General features: G+C 42.0%; 1 protein-coding gene across 2 annotated transcripts in view; it reads right to left on the bottom strand.

Annotated features, from left to right (window-relative positions):
* The window catches only part of Plekha8 (pleckstrin homology domain containing A8), a 63,008-nt gene that overhangs the window by 27,106 nt on the left and 16,856 nt on the right, over positions 1–19,046 (bottom strand). For both annotated transcript variants that reach the window (XM_041640263.1, XM_041640262.1), the window contains exons 2-9: positions 12,092–12,208; positions 10,177–10,332; positions 8,836–8,960; positions 6,322–6,480; positions 5,395–5,435; positions 3,556–3,713; positions 1,643–1,799; positions 1,289–1,374 (exon numbers count right to left, since the gene is read on the bottom strand). In XM_041640263.1, coding sequence (XP_041496197.1) covers positions 1,289–1,374; positions 1,643–1,799; positions 3,556–3,713; positions 5,395–5,435; positions 6,322–6,480; positions 8,836–8,960; positions 10,177–10,332; positions 12,092–12,208 — 999 coding nt within the window. The remainder of the gene's footprint in view (positions 1–1,288; positions 1,375–1,642; positions 1,800–3,555; positions 3,714–5,394; positions 5,436–6,321; positions 6,481–8,835; positions 8,961–10,176; positions 10,333–12,091; positions 12,209–19,046) is intronic.

The raw sequence follows: 19,046 nt of genomic DNA, 5'->3' as shown, positions 1-19,046 counted from the left end.
CTCCATATGCTGTTTGTTTTCTTTATGGCAAAAGTTAGTTATGCGGCCAAAGAACTTGCCCTTGCCCCAATTGCTGACAATATACTGTCCAAACTGAACCAGCAGTATGCAAGAAAGGCAACTGCGAAACTTTGCCAAGACAAGGTAGAACAGTCCTTTAGAATTCCTTGCTTCAAAGGAAAGGCTGTCAGATATACCAGGTCTGTAGGCCATAGCTGGATGCCATAATGTCACAAAAGAACCTAGGTGTTGTCCAGACAGCCTGATGTCCCTGTCATTAAATAACAGTTCACCCTTTTGGGGCCTTTGATGGAGCTGAAGACTAGATAGTTACAGTTTTCCTTAGTTATGATAAAAATGTAAATTATATATAAAAGTTTAGACTCATCAAGATAAGATAAATAATAGAATATCTTCTGTTATTTTGCCAAATACAAATGGACTGGCTATTTCAGCTACAATTTTTGCTTAATACTGTATTTTTTGTATATAATTATACTATGTTAAAATTAAAATCTTAGGCAAAAATGGGAAAGTGCTGTGGAATAATCCTTTTGTGTACACTGTAAAGATTTGCCACTCAGATTTGATAAATAAACACTGATTGGCCAATAGCAAGGCAAAAAGTATAGGTGGGGCAATCAAATTGAAGATGCTGGGAGGAAAAAGGGTGTAATCAGTGGAGCCGAAACAAGACTTGCAGAAAATGAGGTAACAAGCTATTAGGCATGTGATAAAACATAGATAACAAATTTGGGTTAATTTAAGTATAAGAGTTAGCTAGTAAGAAGCCTGAGCTATTGGTCTGGCATTTGTAATTAATATTAAGCCTCTGAGCGATGATTTGAGAGTGGCTGCGGAACAGGAAACTCCGACTACATATACATCTACATATATACATACAATTTATGTTAAAAAAATTCTTTTGACTGGTAAGATATTTCTCCATAGTACTGGTAAGAGGTCTGTTCCTGGCCTACCTCCACTCTGCAGTACTGATCAAAGACCTGTTCCTGAACTACCTCCACTTTGTATGAATATTTTCTAGAAAGCAGAATTCCCTGTTTTTATTATACTACCCTAAGATCAATAACTTAATCAATTAGAAATGGAATGGGAAAATACAAGAGTGTTTAAGTCACACAGTTTTCACTGTGTGGCATGTGATGCCAAAAGCTGAGAAGAATCAACTTACTGTACATAGTCCAGAATATTTATCATTTGAATTAACTGTGATGGGAAAACAGTCTAGAAACTAATGAATACAATGCAACTGTAGCAGTCTTACCTAGTACTGGAACCACTGCATAACAAGATGCCAAGAACGCTTCTGTGGGAATGCCACTGTCTTCCAGAAGTTCAATGTCACTAAAGCTGAACAATTTGGTGACATGGAGAACGGAAGATTAAAACCACAACAGCACTCTGCAGTTCAGAGATGTTACAGAAACAGCTTTTTAGGAAAAACCACTTTGCCTGATTTTTGAGTAGCCCCAGACATTATTTTTCTATTATGAAACAATCAATTAACATAATTTTACAGAGATAATCCACCCTGATAATCCAAATCCTTGGTCACAATTGATTTCTCACAAGGGAAGACAGGGTCTGATTGTCGGGGAGTTTAAAGGGCCTGGAATACCTGGCACTCATGGCACTGAAGAAAGTTGGGATAACTTCTTCATTGTTTTCCCAGACAGATTCAGGCGAGGAAACTGAGTCTGGCCCAGGCTGTGCCAGCTCACTGTCTTGATTCCCCAGGTTTTTCTCTCCATCTTCCTTCAGTATCTCACCTTGGACTACAAAGTAAATGATATCTATCACTAAGTACTTATATATTATTATAAAAATTAACACACAATCATTAGTGGAAATTTCTAAGACATAGAACAGGAAAAGCACACACACACACCTGTATGTATAATTTTTTTAGTCATCAGTGCATCACAGTTACTTCACTATTGTTCAGTACTCTTCAAAAACATGATGCATTGGTTTTTGCAATACATTTATTGATGTATTTTGTATATATGTGTGATCAGAGGACAACTTGTAGGAGTTGGCTCTCTCCTCCCACTATATGCATTCTAGGGAATCCAACCCGAATCATCAAGCTTAGTGGGAAATGCCTTTACTCACTCAGCCATCTTGCTGGTCCCTGAAACATGATTTTAAGGACCTCATGGTAACAGCTACAGCAATGCAAGAGGCTTTAGTGATTTCTAAGATCTTTCTCCTACAAATATAGCCATATATTATAGCTCCTGGTTGTAAGCATATTCTTTGTCTGTGGATTTGCCCACTTGTTAACATTTACTTGTGAATCCCAAATCAAGACTTGTGGTGCTTTTTAGGTAGTCCTGGCAGCGCAGGGTGGTCCAAACTTGTTACCAAGGATGCATGGGCTTAGGTGTCTGTCTTGCTTCAATTCTCATGCCACAAAATGCCTTCATTTACTACCATGGTTTCTGTATGCGTGTATCCTTTGTAACTAGTTTTGCAGGTTAAGAAGGCTCCAGGCAGTAATACCGTCTGGAGTGTATAAACAAGAAGTCTGAGATACACCTTCATGAAAAGAGTATGTGTGTGGACAAACTTCATTTAAACATGAGTTACAGTTGATGGCTGATGTCTGCTCTGAGTTCGATGTTTATCCAGACCACATAGGAGTTGTTAAATAGAAAAGGGCATTAGAGCAATGTTATTCATTGATTAGCTAGCTGATCAAAACCACAGAACTGTGGAAAGAAAACTATTCCCTTAGAGCACTCACATACTGCGTGACTTCACACAGTATAAGCACAATACATGAGAACTGACGCTCATGCTGTAAAGAGCCTGTCCAAAGGTCTGTGGCCGCAGACTCCTATAGGGAATCTTTACTCAAGAGATCAGACTTTTAAAGGACGTGCGTTACTTTTATCAGATCCACATCTAACAGCTTCTAGGATTAACACAATTTTAAAAAACTTGACTTGGCTAGAAAAATAACAGAACCTTTTATTTTAAGACAACTATAGAAGAAATTAACTCATTTAAGTACTTAGACTTAAAGCCATTTAGTAAGCACCTAATACACAACTACAAGTTCTAGTATAGTTAATCTGGCTGATATGAAGACAGCTTTGTGATTAGTGCCAATGCAATTAGTAAATCTGAAAGGACATTATTCCCAACTACACGGGTATTACCTGGAATTTGGCGTGACTAACTCACAGAAGTATGGCGGCTGGTAAACTGTGACATCCTCAGGCTCTACTAGAAACCAGAAGATTGAAACACTTAAGCTGCTCTAATGTTATACACCAGGTCTGACATCACAGTCTTGGTTCAGTAGAAGCTGGGATATTGTGGGGGAGTCAGTGAACTACTTAGACCTGCCAGAACACAGCCATGACAACCAGCGCCAAGACGGGGTAACAGAATGCTGAACAGTTCCGTGACCTGCGGTAGCAGGCTCCCTTAGGTCAGCGGCACACTTGGAGGCTAATCTGTGTCAGTGTCCTCCTGAGTCTACTGTTCAATACAGTATGGAAAACTTTCTTTTGACATCACCTGTCACATGATCATCTGTGTTTTCTTCACTTGACATGCTGCAATCTACCTCTGTGGATTTCAAATACAAGGAACTCTTGCTTTTCATCAAAATTTCTTCATCACCGTTTACTTCCATATTTAAAGATCCATTTTCACAACTGTTCAACTCCATCCGCCTAAAACAAATGGTTTAAAAGAAAACGTAATTTGCCACAGGTTGCCCAGATGTTACTCTAAGGGATGGGAAGATCCACAATCACTAAACACTGATTAAAAATAGATATCTTAAACTAAACCAAACCTCTCAGTCTCCTGAAGACACCAAAGCAAGAACAGAAACCAAACCACTAAAGCTGAGTATGGGGGCTCATGCCTGTAATCCTCTTTCTTAGGACACTGAGGCAAAAGGATTGTCACCATCCTAAGGTAACCTGGGCTATAGATTAATACCCACTTTAAAAAAAATAAACAAGGAGCCTTAATGGCTTTTCCTATGCCACGTGTCCTGGTGACATCATCTTAGGCTAACCTGGGCTATAGATTAAGACCCTCTTTTTTTTTTTTAAATAAACAAAGGAAGGAAGGGAGAAGGACCCTTAATGGCTTTTCCTGTACCACATGACTCAACCTCCCTGCTTTCCACCAGCATCAGGAAATGCTCAGGGCAGCTCTTTAGTGTGCAATAAGCTTTCTCCAGGTGCCACATTTAACACTTAGCTGACTTTCTTCAACTTCTCCCTGGGAGGTTTTTCCTCATTACACTGGCTACTTAAACATGTTTGCTCAGTAGTCAGTTATCTCAAGAGGCAGCTGTGGCCAGCAGAGATTTCTCCTGTCAGCAGGAGGATCACAGGGGGACTGAGAATACACCAGGGCAGCAGAAAAAGCTGTTTGACACTTAAATGAAACAGCTGATTCTGTTAAAAGGGATGTGGTATCTTATACCCAGTCAAAGTAAAGCAGTAACAGGACAGCATCCAAGCTACACAATGATTCTAGCAAAAGAAAAAAATTTATTTCAAGTGCATATACAAATCTACAATAAAAACTGTGGACACAGACAGAGCCAAAGTCTGAAAAGAAACAGAAATCTACAAAAATGTTTCTAGTAAAAATATCTGAAAAGGAAAAAATTAGCGACCAAATTGAGGACAATCTTTCTAATAACAAATTCACATACACACACACACACACACACACACACACACACACACACACCATATACTGACAGCATATAAAGGGATGAACTTAGTAATTTGAAAGGCTAATGCACACCATATCAATTCGTGGAGGTGCTTACACAACTTTATTCTTTTTATGAGTAAAGACCCTGACAACTGTGTAATGGGAGCTTTTCCTTTCTTGGTGGTACTGCAGAGACTCAAGTCCACACATACAAGCTAAGTGAGGATTGTACCACTAAGCTACACAAACTTGCAGCACGTGTGTGTGTGTGTGTGTGTGTATTTATTTAAAAACAAAGAATAATTTAGAGGAAAAGTACTAGTTTAGATTTTGCTAGCAAGTTATCCTTCCACTTATGGAGCTATTTAAAATACTTTTGTCTAAATAAAACAGAGAAACAGCACTAGTTTTCCTGGGAAAACCACACTGCAGCCAACACCAAGCTCTTCGACATGTTCTGACTCTCAGCAACTCTAGACAGACCAAGTCAGGGGATGTGACAGCAAATCTGCCCAATTCTGCCGACTGTAGTTTAGCTTCACACAGGGAAGTCTGTAGTTTGCTTCTGGTACCATCTCAAATCACATCACGACACCACTGTTTCTTTAAAATGAGGAACACGGTATACAGGTTTCTAACTTTTATAAGGAAGAGGAACAAGAGTTACTATACCTTTCCATTGAATTATGAACTGGTATGATAGGATGTTTCATCTTAAAAAAAGCAAAGAAATGAAAGTTCATGTGTTAAATGGCAACAGTGTTACTTAGAATACCATCACATAGGAAAGTGGTCAATACAGTCATAATACAGATTGCCCTCCTCAAGGAAAGAATTTTAAGTCCCCTCCAAATAAAGTGCATCCAAATATCTCAGGAAAGGAAGATAGGTTTTGAAAGATCTCATAGCTAAATTCCTAGCGACTAGCTCTTTTTGTAATTTGTTAGCCTTACTCAGCATTAATAGTTAGCAAATTATGGTGAAGCATTATACCCAACACTAGCAGCATGAAGGTAAGCATTATGGACATTCCTGCCCTTAAGCCAACAGAAGTTAGGGAAACAGGGGAGTGTATGAGAAGAGGTCTTCTTAGTCCAGTGTAGGGACCGAGGGAAGATTAATGAAGACAAGCAGGGGCTAAACCGGGAGAGAAGAGTACATTCTCAGCACTGAAAAATGACACAAGCAACAGCACATTCAAGCTAGGTACTGTCAGGGGGAAAAGCAGGTGATACAGGAAAGGGCTACACAGTTTTGGTCTGAGCTTATAGGCCATGAGGGAAAGATCGAAAGGTTTAGATAAAATCCAATTTACACTTCATTACTATTGGCTAATGGAAGGGCCAGACTGACCATGACTAGTAAGGGTAACAGTATTCTAGGGAAGACTCTTTGGGGTTATAGAAAAGAGGTTAAAGGAGAGTATAAGGAGTCAAACTACTAAAAATAACTGACGAGACATAGGGGACCAAGGGCAAATACAAAAGTGTAGGTAAAGCAAACTGCTCTATAAACAGTATTAGCTGTGAAAGGATGTGTCCTTAAACGTCTAACGTCCCACAATGCTGCTGGAGAGAAACTGAGCTGGTGGATTCTTACCTTGCTGGACTTAAGCACCGCTAGCTGAGGGGATCCTGGGGGAGTATGGTAGAGCAGCTCAGAGGTGAAGGCTGCATTTGCAATCTGCATGCATTCCTCCAAGGTCTTCAGGAAAGTGTTGCAGGTTGATTTCAGCAGAGTTCCCACATCGATTCCCTCCTACATAACAACCAGAAGAGTCTTTTGTCTTGCTACAAGATGGAAAACTCAATTGTGTTATGTCCTGAGAAGCTTATATTTACAAAACAATACTAATATACCCAGTCAGACTGTTGCTGGATAAATATGCACATGAGTTACAAACAACAGAAATGAACTAGCCCAAGTTATCATATACACCCTCTCTGTTCTGACCCTTCATTTGCTCACCGCTCCAGCAAACACCAGTTCTTTTGGCTCTGCACAATAAGCTAGGTGCTAGGTGCTGGGCATAGATGCAGGCACCGTGCATTGTTTACTCCCAGTGTGGATGATTCACGGGCTTATGATAACTGGAATTTTATTTTCTTCTAAGGTAGTTTACTTGTCTGGGTGTTTTGCAGCTGTATATTGATATATGTAAGATGTTCATGAAATATCTGGAGCCACACTCTTGACTAGAGATTGAAGAGATGGCATGTATTTTTAATAACGGTCCCAGGTGATGCTGTCGGTTGTAATCTATATTTGTTATCAGGTTCATAGTCTCTCACTGTAATTTCTTTAATTACAGACTGCTATGTTCACTCTAGATCTGGTTTCTATCCTGGCACCCCCGAAACTTTGGGTTAGTTAGTATGTGTGTGTGCGTCTGTATGGTGGTTTGAATAGGAATGGCCCCAGAGACTCATATACTGAATGGTTAGTCATCAGGGAGTGGCACTCCTTGAGAGAGAGCAGGAGAAGAGCCTTGTGGAAGTAGGTGGCCTTGCTAGAGGAAGCGTGTCACTGGGGGTGAACTTTGAAGTTTCAAAAGCCCAATCTAGGCCCAGTGTCTCTCCCTTCTTGCTATCTGTGGATCCTTCTGCAGCACCGTGTCTATCTAAATTCTGCCATGCTCCCTACAATGGTGAAAATGTATTCAACCTCTGAAACTGTAAGCAAGCTCCAACTAAATGCTACCTCTTATAAGCATTGCCTTGGTCATGGCATCTCTTCACAGCAACAGTATAACAACTAAGACAGTCTTTCTGCCTGTCTGCTGCTTACAGGGGTAAAATCCAATTCTCCTGCTCATTCAAAGAAGTTTAGTAGTACCCCTGGATTCTAAACAGTATATACCAATGGCACTTCCTCAATCTTGACATTCAAAATGTCCCCAGACACAAAACCTGCAGATTGGGAGCCCATGCTCTAGAATATAAATCCTTTAAGAACAGGAATGAAATGGCTTTTGGTTCTTCGCTTCCGTCATTCCCACAAAAACAGTGTGCTACATCTATCAGGCAGCTGATAAATGATCTTAAAAAGTCAAAGAAAGTGAATGAAAGTGAGTTAAACCAGCTTAACAGAAAGGCTTCAAAACAGTATTAGTGAGCGGGTTTTCCAATCCCTAAGGAAATGAACTGACACTCGTACGTATAAGCTCTGGACTCCCCAGGCTGTAGACCAAAGCTGCCTGAGAGCGCTGCAGAGACCCTCTCTGAGTCAAGGCGAGTAATTCCACACACAGACGAATGGCTCTTTTTCTGATGCTTTGAGATGACTAAACAGCAACTTTATTAACAAATGGTAAAGTTCCAGATCCTCAACTGGGCAGGATGCACCTGCCTACAATCCCAGTACTCAGAAAAAAAAAAAAAAACAAAACAAAACTTCAGTAGGAATGTTTAGAGTTCAAAACTAACCTGAGCTGAATAGTGAGATCCTGCCTCAAAATAAATAAATAATCAAAATCCTTGCTGGCACGTATCCATCTCTGATAATGTGGGGCTGTTTCAGAGCACATTTACTGTGACAAGAACAGTCCTGTCAGTCTCTCCAAGAGTGACAGACAGACATCATGCTGACATCTTAGTAGGCACATGTAAAGAAATAGTTCAGTTATACAGGTAAGACTAGCTATTTAAAAAGCAGTGCAGCCGGGTGGTAGCGGCTCACGCCTTTAATCCCAGCACTAAGGATGTAGGAGCAGGCAGAACTCTGTGAGTTTGAGGCCAGCCTGGCCTATAGAATGAGTTCCAGGACAGGCTCCAAAGGCTAACAGAGAAACCTTGTCTCGAAAAACCACAAAGGGGGAAAAAAAAAGACAGTACAAACTGGGAAGAAACACACTTTCTTTTTTCTTAATACTAAAGCTAAAAATCCCCCATATTATGGGATTTTTATGGATTCATCCTAAATTCCTATGAGGGTGGGAAAGTATGTTCTTTCAAGCAGTGCAATGCATGAATTTCTGTGCAGAATTCTGCCACTATCTCCTAAAGAACAGTCAATATCAAGATAGCCAGGAATTGTTAGAGAATAAATGCCCGCAGGTGATCTGGCACTACTTTTCTGTATTATTTCAGGAATGTCACAACAACAATACTTTACCTCAGAGTCAGCAACACCGGATGTGGCCACTTCTTTTGTTTTATCAACTTGCTGAACAAGGAGGTCACAGTATAGCCTTAGTTCCGACATTTTGGTTTTCAAGTTTTCAGTGTTTTCTGCAAATTCTAAGTTAACACCAAGAAGAAAAGGTAAAGCAGTCACCAGAAGGAACAGCCATGTCCACCTTAGTAGCTGCACAGAAGCAGAGGAGTAACTAAGGCCTTAGATGAGGGTTATGGTGTATGTTTCAGATGAGATAGGTAAAGGTATGGGAGGGACAAAAGAGGGTATACCCTAGCTATTTCTTGAGACAATGCACTAAACAATTACAGATTCAGAAAGAGAAGAGTCTGGGGAGCCCCCTCTCCTGGGAACTGGGAGCAGAGCCAGAGCTCAGCGTTGTGGTCTGAGTCTGCCTCTCTGTACTATGGGATCATAGTTATCTGCCCACCGGGAACAGCGTTCTGTCTGAGGACTGGTTGTACATGCGCCCATTAGGGTTAATAGCACCTAGTTGTAAACAGCAAGGCTCTAGTCACCTTAGTGCTGAGGGATCAGAAACAACTGCTCCACTTCTGCTTCCTTTTCACGGAAGTGTTACACATTATCACCTGCTTTGAGTCCAGCCAACATCTGACCAAAACAACCAAGGAAGAGGCTGCTTTATTGGGTCTACTTGAAAAGCAGGACTTCTCCCTCTGTCACATGAAAGGCTCCGTCAGCACAGCCAATTTCCTCTAGGTACACATAGGCTTGTGGAGTTCTGACAGTAGTAACCAGGGGCCAGGAAGCAAGCCTTGACACTCTGAACCAGTGCAAAGAAAGTCCATCATGGTGCTCAGACCAAGTGACATCAGTGAGCATTAAGCAGCAGCACCACGGTAACAAAGTCTCCACCCACCATGGGGGGAAAGTGGAAAGCAGGTGCATACTGCAGAGAACACTCAGACCCTAGGCTTCTCTGGATCACCCACTCTTCACCAAGTTTTGTGATACCATTTCATGTCATCAACAGACCTCACAGTCATCCTTCGAAGGCAGAAACCATCACCTTTTCAAAGATGAGGTGAATGAAGCTCAGAAAAATGAAGTGACCTATGGCAGAATCATTCAGCTATGAATTACTGATACATCATTCAAGCCAGATGTGTCTGGCTCCAGTGGCTTCATGTTTTTTACCATGCTAAGAAAGCAGAATTGGAATTAGGTAGGGACCCTGGTGTAAGTTCTGCTTAAATGCATACATAGCATTTCAACAATACAAAACGCTGGGTTAGAGAATCCAGTGATGCCTCTGGGTAATTCCCAAGGTTCTGGGACAAGAGGACAATCAATACTTGCCTTTTTCCTTCTGGGTCCTACTATCTGTCAGGCAGGCCTTAGCAGACCCCAGGGCCACTAGCCACCGCTGTCTCTCTGCCATACTTCTGGCTTTTAGATAGAAATATTGTTCCCCAGGGATGATCAGGTCCATGCGAGTGTTATCCACAGAATGAACTAGAAGCAAGGAAAGAGAAGGTGAGACTAGCTCCCTGGGCAGCTCCACCTCAACTTCCTATTTTGTTAAGATTTATTATTTATTTATTGGTGTGCTTACGTGTGTGTGTGTGTGTGTGTGTGTGTGTGTGTGTTAGAGTGCATATGCCTGATGCCTGTGTGTATGCCAAGGCCAGAAGAGGTCAGCTCTTCTCTATCACTCTCCAGCTATTCCTCTGAGGCAGAGCTGCTCCCTGAGCGTGTGTTCTCACAGCTAAGGTAGAAGTCAGCAAGCCCCAGAGATCCTCCTGTCTCTGTCCTTCTCAGATCTGGGGTTACAGGAGTGTGCAAGATGCCTGGCTTATTATGTGGGTGCTGGGATCAAAATTCCAGTCCCTGTTATTGGGCATCAAGTGCTTTTAACCACTGAGCCAACTCTCGAGCCTCCTGACAGAGAGAGGGCCCAGTTCTTACCAACTCTTCTAGTGACACTAATTTCTGTTCACTTACCTTTCTCGACAGCTTTGCTGATCAAGAAGGGAAACCTTGCAGGGTACAGTGGCACACACCTTTAATCCTAGCACTTGGGAGGTAGAAGCCACTGTTTGTGGAGGTAATTACACAGTTCTCACGGGGTTCTGATTAGTACTTGAGGGGGGTCATTACACAGGAACAAAGGCTCCTCCCTGGTTTTTCTGGCTTCCTATGTGAACCTGCCTTCCCTGCAATCTATCACATGGTGCTATCTATCACAGTATGGCGTACCCAGTGTGCCCTAACCAGAGTTAGTATTCTCCTATTTTAGACTTTCATATTCTAATAGTATTAGCTAAATAAAATGATTTTCTTCATACGTTACCCAGGCTTGAGTATTTTATTATCACAACAGAAAACAGACCAATATACCTGCTAACAAGCAGGGGTACAATCTTTATCTCCTTGGATATTCTAGGAATCAAGAACACATTCCCCCTTTCTACTTCCCTTGAACAGTCAGACCAATGTGTGGGTCTTAGAACCCTTAGGGCTCTTCCAGAGAAACCAGCAAAACATGTTCTCCTTCACTTTCCCCAAACTAGTCCCACTGAATAGTTGAAGAGTTAGGAACACCTCAGCCACATAGCTCGCTGTCTCAAGATTCCAAAGCTAAGAAGCGAGGACTATTTGCTGGCTCCAGAGGTATCTGCTTACTGTGGCTGTGATTTAAACACAACCGCATTTGATGCCAGAGTAAAATCACCGATGCCTTACGAACAATCTCTGGCCCCAGGTGGGCAGGTAAGGAATGGGTGCTAAGTGTGAAGATGGTGCTTACACCACTCTCATCAGCTCTTCTTCTTTATTTCTTTTTCCTTTTTTTTTTCTAAAGAAAACAATGTTTTCTCATTTTTACATACCAAGCCCAGTTTCCACTCCCTCCCCTCCTCCTGCTCCCCCCCCCCCCCATTCCTCAGAGAGGATAAGGCTTCCCAAGGGAGTCAACAAAGTCTGGCAGAGCACTTTGAGGCAGGACCAAGCCCCTCCCCCCTGTATCTAGGCTGAGCAAGGTATCCCTCTATAGGGAATGATGGGCTTTTGGATCAGTCTTAACCCATCCTGGAAAAGCTGGCTGCAGTTTTAGATTTCTTCCCAAGGCTCTACTGCAAGGACACTGGACCTCATACCCCAGTGTGTACCGCAGGAACAGCAGAGAAAGCTCTGTGGGGCCAGTGCTTTTGCATTCTTCTAGGGAGGTACAAAAATAAAAAATAAAAAAGTTGCCACATTGCGTGTCACTCACCTTGAATCTCACAGACTGCCATCTGGATGCTCCCTTTACAACCCTTCCAGGCATCTTCAGGAGAATCATAGTAGGACAGTATCCCCCCACAAAGAAGGAACCATCGAGGCTGCCAACCTAAAAACAGGATAAAAGCCAGGGCAATTATTGTTGGTGTGTAAGGTGTCAACCCAGGTCTAGAAATGGGACCTAATGGGCTGGAGAGATGGCTCAGAGGTTAAGAGCATTGCCTGCTCTTCCAAAGGTCCTGAGTTCAGTTCCCAGCAACCACATGGTGGCTCACAACCATCTGTAATGGCATACAGACAGAATATTGTATACATAATAAATATTTATAAAAAAAAAGAAAAAGAAATGGGACCTAATAATGAAGGCTACCAAATCCCAGATGTGAGGCTCTTTTTATTGCTTCTAAGAAGGAGGCAGGTTAGAAAAGACTTGTCTATTGATCCTATTACTGTAAAATTAGAAACTGATGTGGGAGTGATTTCTTTCTGATCTGTTGCTATCGTTGGTTAATTAATAAAGAAACTGCCTAGGCCCATTTGATAGGCCAACCCTTAGGTGGGTGGAGTAAACAAAACAGAATGCTGGGAGAAAGAAGCTGAGTCAGGGAGTCGCCATGGTTCTCCCACTCCAGACAGATGTAGGTTAAGATCTTTCCTGGTAAGCGCACCTCGTGGTGCTACATAGATTATTAGAAATGGGTTAAGAGGCCTTAAACTAATGGGCCAGGCAGTGTTTAAAAGAATACAGTTTCCGTGTAATTATTTCCGGTAAAGCTAGCCGTTCGGGCGGCCGGGTGCCGGGAAAGTAGCCCGCCGCTCCTAACACAACAAGAAACAGTCCCACAGGCACATACTTTAGTCATAGGAGATACAGAAGTTGGAAAGGATCAGGAGCAAAGAAGTGGTGGTGAAGCTGGGCAATGGTGGTGCAAGCCTTTAATCCCAGCACTTGGAGGCAGGAGCAGGCAGTACTCTGTGAGTTCAAGGCCAGCCTGGTCTACAGAGTGAGTTCCAGGACAGCCAGGATTGTTACACAGAGAAACCCTGTCTCAAAAAAAAAAAAAGTGATGGTGATATGTAATAGGGCTTACACAAGATTTTTATTTTCATCCCCCAACAGTTCTAATAATCTATATTTCTTAATTTTCCTAAGACAAATAATTACTGTCATAAACATCATTGTCATCACACATCCATTCCCCTTGTCTAAGAAATATCAGGACCTTAAAAACTATGCGACAAAGATTACGGTGTCATCTGAGCAAAGGTTATGCACTGTCCAGACTTATGAGCCTGCCTAGAAGCCCTGGGCTCTAAGGACAGATTTCTCTGACCATTTAGTATCGATCAACCAAAGCACAGCAATCTTTAAACCCTCAAGATTTAAATGAAGCGAGAACCCACAAAGTCTGGTCAATAATTTATAAAGGGGTGCAATGAAAAAACAGACCCACAAATACAGAACAAGGTAGACACAGCTGCTGATCAGTTGCCGCTGTCCTGCCATTCTGCCCAAGGGCAATGAGGACTAACAGAAAGACTTGCTACTACTCTGACCACCTGAGAGAGAGGTGGGGGGGAGAGAGAGCACAAGCATGCAATCCATCTCCTCCATTTTATCCAGTAAAGTATCCAGAAAAAACCACGCCCATTGGGCTAGTTATCCCCGCCTCCCCCCCCCCCCCCCACACACACACCAACAGGCATCTTCAGTCAGGTTTTCCTCTTTGAGGTTCTCTCATGTGACTCTACCGTGGCTGAGGCACTCAGAGAGAGGGTTGTGGGGACTTGGGGATGGCATGGCCATGTCAGTAGGGGCTAGAGAATAAGGAACACTTGCTGTTCTTGCAGAGAACCATGGTTTGGTTTCCAGCACTCACATGGTGGCTAATAACTGTTCCAGAATATCCAATGCCCTCTCTGGTCTCCATGAGCACCAAGCAAGGCATAGGAACATACAAATGCAGGCTAAACATTCACATGCATAAGAAAACATTTTTTAAAAAATATGGGTACAACACCAACTGATGTCCAAATGACAGTTACTTATTTTGATGTTTTGGGGAGAATGCTGTACTTTCTGGAGCCACTCACTCCACACTTCACTCCCCCAGGCTAAATGGTCTGCACTAAATCTAAGGGAAGGAGTTGGGAGGACTGGTGAGATGTCCTTCCTACTCACCAGGGCCTGTTTTTCTAGGAACCGCAAGACACATGCCTGCCAGGAAACATGTCTCTTGCTTCTTAAATAAAACTAGATGAACATTAATTCTCAACATTTACTCTTCAACAATCCCTGAACTCAATTACCTTGCCATATAATGTTTTTCTCACCAAAGATAAATATTTTTTTCAAAATTGCAGCTATTCCTCCTGTCACACTTTCTGTATTGAAAGCTTCTGCCTAAAGATGAAGATCCTTTGTTGATTGTACGGAGCCTCATGGTCTTATCATGGCCACAGCCCACAGTCCTAGCAAACTTGTTGAGATGAATTCATAAATATATGTTGGAAGACGATACTTTGTAATCTCAACTTTAAGTTTTACCGAAACCCAAACTTGATGGTCACCATCGGCACAACCAAGCACACCCATCGCTCATCTGAGTACACCGCTACTCTCCTGGCATTAGACATCACTGATGCATTACACCTTTGCAAAAGAATCTGATTGTTTACGCCACTATTTAGGCCACTTCCCCCTCGCTGAAACAAATAGTTTCTCAGAATCTGAAAACCAAAGAAGTCTTTGAAATCACCTAAGTCAATTTGTTCAATTTATAGATAAATAAACCTATCCCAAGGTATGTCCTGTACACAAGAGAACTAAAGAGAAAAATCATGCCTTCCTACATTGCCCTTGTGAGCACACAAACTCCTAAGCCTTGGCTCCCTGCGGGCAGAAAGCCATCTCAATACATAATAGTATTTTTACTTATAGCTCAACTCCTGCCACTTTGACTTGTGTGGACACTCCCTGCCCCCAATATACACCACAATTCTTGCATAGGAAGCACTTAAAACATACCTGCTAACTATTTCAACAAGTTTAGGGTTTATTTGCTTTAGCAGTCTCCAAGAAAAAGAAGCAACAGGATCACATATTGACATACAATATAAATTACTATAAAGAATCAGCTCATCCTAAGATCTGCAGTCAGCAATGGGGGGCATGGAGTAGGTTTCAATGAAGGTCAATGCCCCACCCTGTTCATTATAGCTGGGCAGGTGGCACCTTCTTACTCAACCTTTTTGTTTTAATCTGGTCTTTAAGTAGCTAGATTAGGCCCTATAAACATGATTGGAGGAACATTCTATTTACTTGATCTATCAATTCAAGGGCTAATCTTACTTTTAAAAACTCCTAGACTCATTGAGAGTGTTTCCACAAATGTTTGAGGATCCAAGCCCGTTGACTTTCCATCACTATGACAAACATCCTAAGATAAATGAACTTGCAAGGAGGAAAGATCTTGGCTTAGTATTTTACCAGATGTTTTAGGGACTCCACCGCCTTTGGACAATGGTAAAGTGGTACAAGATGGTAGTGGTCAAGAGCTTGGTGATACAAGATGCTTGCCTCACAGTAGCTAGGAAGCAGGAGAGGGACAGCATCCAACTTTTCCGGAGCATGTCCTCAGTAACCCCACTTCCTTCATTTTTCGAGGCTCCTCAGAAAGTTTCTGCCACCTGACAACAGCATGAAGCTGAGGACCAAGACTTAACTCGTGGGCCTTTGAGGAGCATTCCATACCCAAACTACATCAGCCTCCTGTGGCCCAAACTGACATTAAATAAATCACATCAATTTCAAGACCATTTTTAATGTAGCAAAGAATTTTAAAAAGTCCGCTAATTAAACAAAGACAAAACACTAATCACAATGTGATTCTAGATTCTGTAATAATGATAAACTTGAAATTAAAAAAGAACATACTAAGCTAGCTTTATCTTACAGGGCTCCTAAAATGCTGAAAGTCCTCCCCTCTCTGCACAGCCCAGCTGCAGTGAGTTTTGAGAGTGGCTGGGGATCGGAACTGTGGGAGGCACAGAGGTCCTAGTACTCACTGAGAAGCACTGAAAGAACCAGGAGTGTTAATCACACAGGGTGTCTCCTCAATGGAGGAGATACAAATTAAATATCTACATTCCATCCAGGAAGCTGGAAATGTAGGCTCTTAACAACCTGGTTATCTGAAAGAATAGTGTCACCCTGATTCTCCAGAATGATCATCCCAAACTCTCTTTCCCTAGACCATTCCCATCCTTAGGGGAGATGTCACAAGTACTTTATCCCTAGATTTAGGCCTTTTTAGCTAGAGAACCCACCCTCATAGTCACGTGTACTTTGTAAAGAGTCTTTAGTTGGTCACACCTTAAGCTTCACTGTACACCTGGAATTGGACCATTTGAACTGACTGCAGCCTGGAAACCTTTCCCCAAATTGTACTATGTTTTAAAACTGTCTGGCATTAGACTCCCCAAAGTCTGATCCAGGTTGACAAAGCCAACCTGTACTGGATTTTTATTCTTTTTAATTTATTTATTTATTAAAGATTTCTGTCTCTTCCCCGCCACCGCCTCCCATTTCCCTCCCCCAATCAAGTCCCCCTCTCTCATCAGCCCAAAGAGCAGTCAGGGTTCCCTGCCCTGTGGGAAGTCCAAGGACCACCCACCTCCATCCAGGTCTAGTAAGGTGAGCATCCAAACTGCCTAGGTGCCCACAAAGCCAGTACGTGCAGTAGGATCAAAACCCCATTGCCATTGTTCTTGAGTTCTCAGTAGTCCTCACTGTCTGCTATGTTCAGCGAGTTCGGTTTTATCCCAGGCTTTTTCAGATCCAGGCCAGCTGGCCTTGGTGAGTTCCCGATAGAACATCCCCATTCTCTCAGTGTGTGGGTGCACCCCTCGCGGTCCTGAGTTCCTTGCTCGTGCTCTCTCTCCTTCTGCTCCTGATTTGGACCTTGAGATTTCTGTCCGGTGCTCCAATGTGGGTCTCTGTCTCCTTTCATCGCCTGATGAAGGTTAATATTCAGGAGGATGCCTATATGTTTTTCTTTGGGTTCTCCTTCTTATTTAGCTTCTCTAGGATCACGAATTATAGGCTCAATGTCCTTTATTTATGACTAGAAACCAAATATGAGTACATCCCATGTTCCTCTTTTTGGGTCTGGCTTACCTCACTCAGGATAGTGTTTTCTATTTCCATTCATTTGCATGCAAAATTCAAGAAGTCCTTGTTTTTTACTGCTGAGTAGTACTCTAATATGTATATATTCCATACTTTCTTCATCCATTCTTCCACTGAAGGGCATCTAGGTTGTTTCAAGGTTCTGGCTATTACAAACAATGCTGCTATGAACATAGTTGAGCATATACTTTTGTTGTATGATAATGCCTCTCTTGGATATATTCCCAAGAGTGGTATTGCTGGGTCCAGGGGTAGGTTGACCCCGAATTTCCTGAGAAACCGCCACACTGCTTTCCAAAGTGGTTGCACAAGTTTGCATTCCCACCAGCAATGGATGAGTGTACCCCTTTCTCCACAACCTCTCCAGCAAAGGCTATCATTGGTGTTTTTTATTTTAGCCATTCTGACAGGTGTATGATGGTATCTTAAAGTTGTCTTGATTTGCATTTCCCTGATCGCTAAGGAAGTTGAGCATGACCTTAAGTGTCTTTTGGCCATTTGAACTTCTTCTGTTGAGAGTTCTCTGTTCAGCTCAGTGCCCCATTTTATAATTGGGTTGATTAGCCTTTTACGGTCTAGTTTCTTGAGTTCTTTATATATTTTGGAGATCAGACCTTTGTCAGTTGCGGGGTTGGTGAAGTTCTTCTCCCAGTCAGTGGGTTGCCTTTGTGTCTTAGTGACAGTGTCCTTTGCTTTACAGAAGCTTCTCAGTCTCAGGAGGTCCCATTTATTCAACGAGACCCTTAATGTCTGTGCTGCTGGGGTTATACGTAGGAAGTGGTCTCCTGTGCCCACGTGTTGTAGAGTACTTCCCACTTTCTCTTCTGTCAGGTTCAGTGTGTTCGGACTGATATTGAGGTCTTTAATCCACTTGGACTTGAGTTTTGTGCATGGTGATGGATATGGATCTATTTTCATTCTTCCACAGATTGACATCCAGTTTTGCCAGCACCATTTGTTGAAGATGCTCTCTTTTTTCCATTGTATACTTTTAGCTCTTTTATCGAAAATCAGGTGTTCATAGGTTTGTGGGTTAAAGTCCGGGTCTTCTATTCGATTCCATTGGTTGACTTCTCTGTTTTTATGCCAATACCAAGCTGTTTTCAATACTGTAGCTCTGTAAGAGTCTGAAGTCAGGGATGGTAATGCCTCCAGATGATTCTTTATTGTATAAGATTGTTTTGGCTATCCTGGGTTTTTTGTTTTTCCATATAAAGTTGATTATTGTCTTTTCCAGATCTGTGAAGAATTTTGATGGGGATTGCATTGAATCTATAGATTGCTTTTGGTAGAATTGCCATTTTTACTATGTTGATCCTCCCAATCCAAGAGCAAGGGAGATTCTTCCATTTTCTGGTGTCCTCTTCAATTTCTTTCTTCAAAGACTTAAAGTTCTTGTCAAATAGATCTTTCACTTCCTTGGTCAGAGTTACTCCAAGATATTTTATGCTATTTTTGGCTATCGTGAAAGGTGATGCTTCTCTGATTTGCCTCTCTGTTTCCTTATCCTTAGTGTATAGGAAGGCCACTGATTTTTTTGGAATTGATCTTGTATCCTGCCACATTACTAAAGGTGTTTATCAGCTGTAGGAGATCTTTGGTAGAGTTTTTGGGGTCGCTTATGTATACTATCATATCATCTGCAAATAATGAAAGCTTAAGTTCTTCCTTTCCAATAAGAATCCCCTTGATACCCTTATGTTGTCTTATTGCTATTGCTAGAACTTCAAGCACTATATTGAAGAGGTATGGAGAG

Source organism: Microtus oregoni, unplaced genomic scaffold (genome assembly GCF_018167655.1).
Source record: "Microtus oregoni isolate MIOR12 unplaced genomic scaffold, Mior012 000062F_ref0000492, whole genome shotgun sequence".
Taxonomy (NCBI): domain Eukaryota; kingdom Metazoa; phylum Chordata; class Mammalia; order Rodentia; family Cricetidae; genus Microtus; species Microtus oregoni.
The sequence above is the reverse complement of the archived record's forward strand: the minus strand, read 5'-3'. Positions and strand labels throughout refer to the sequence as shown.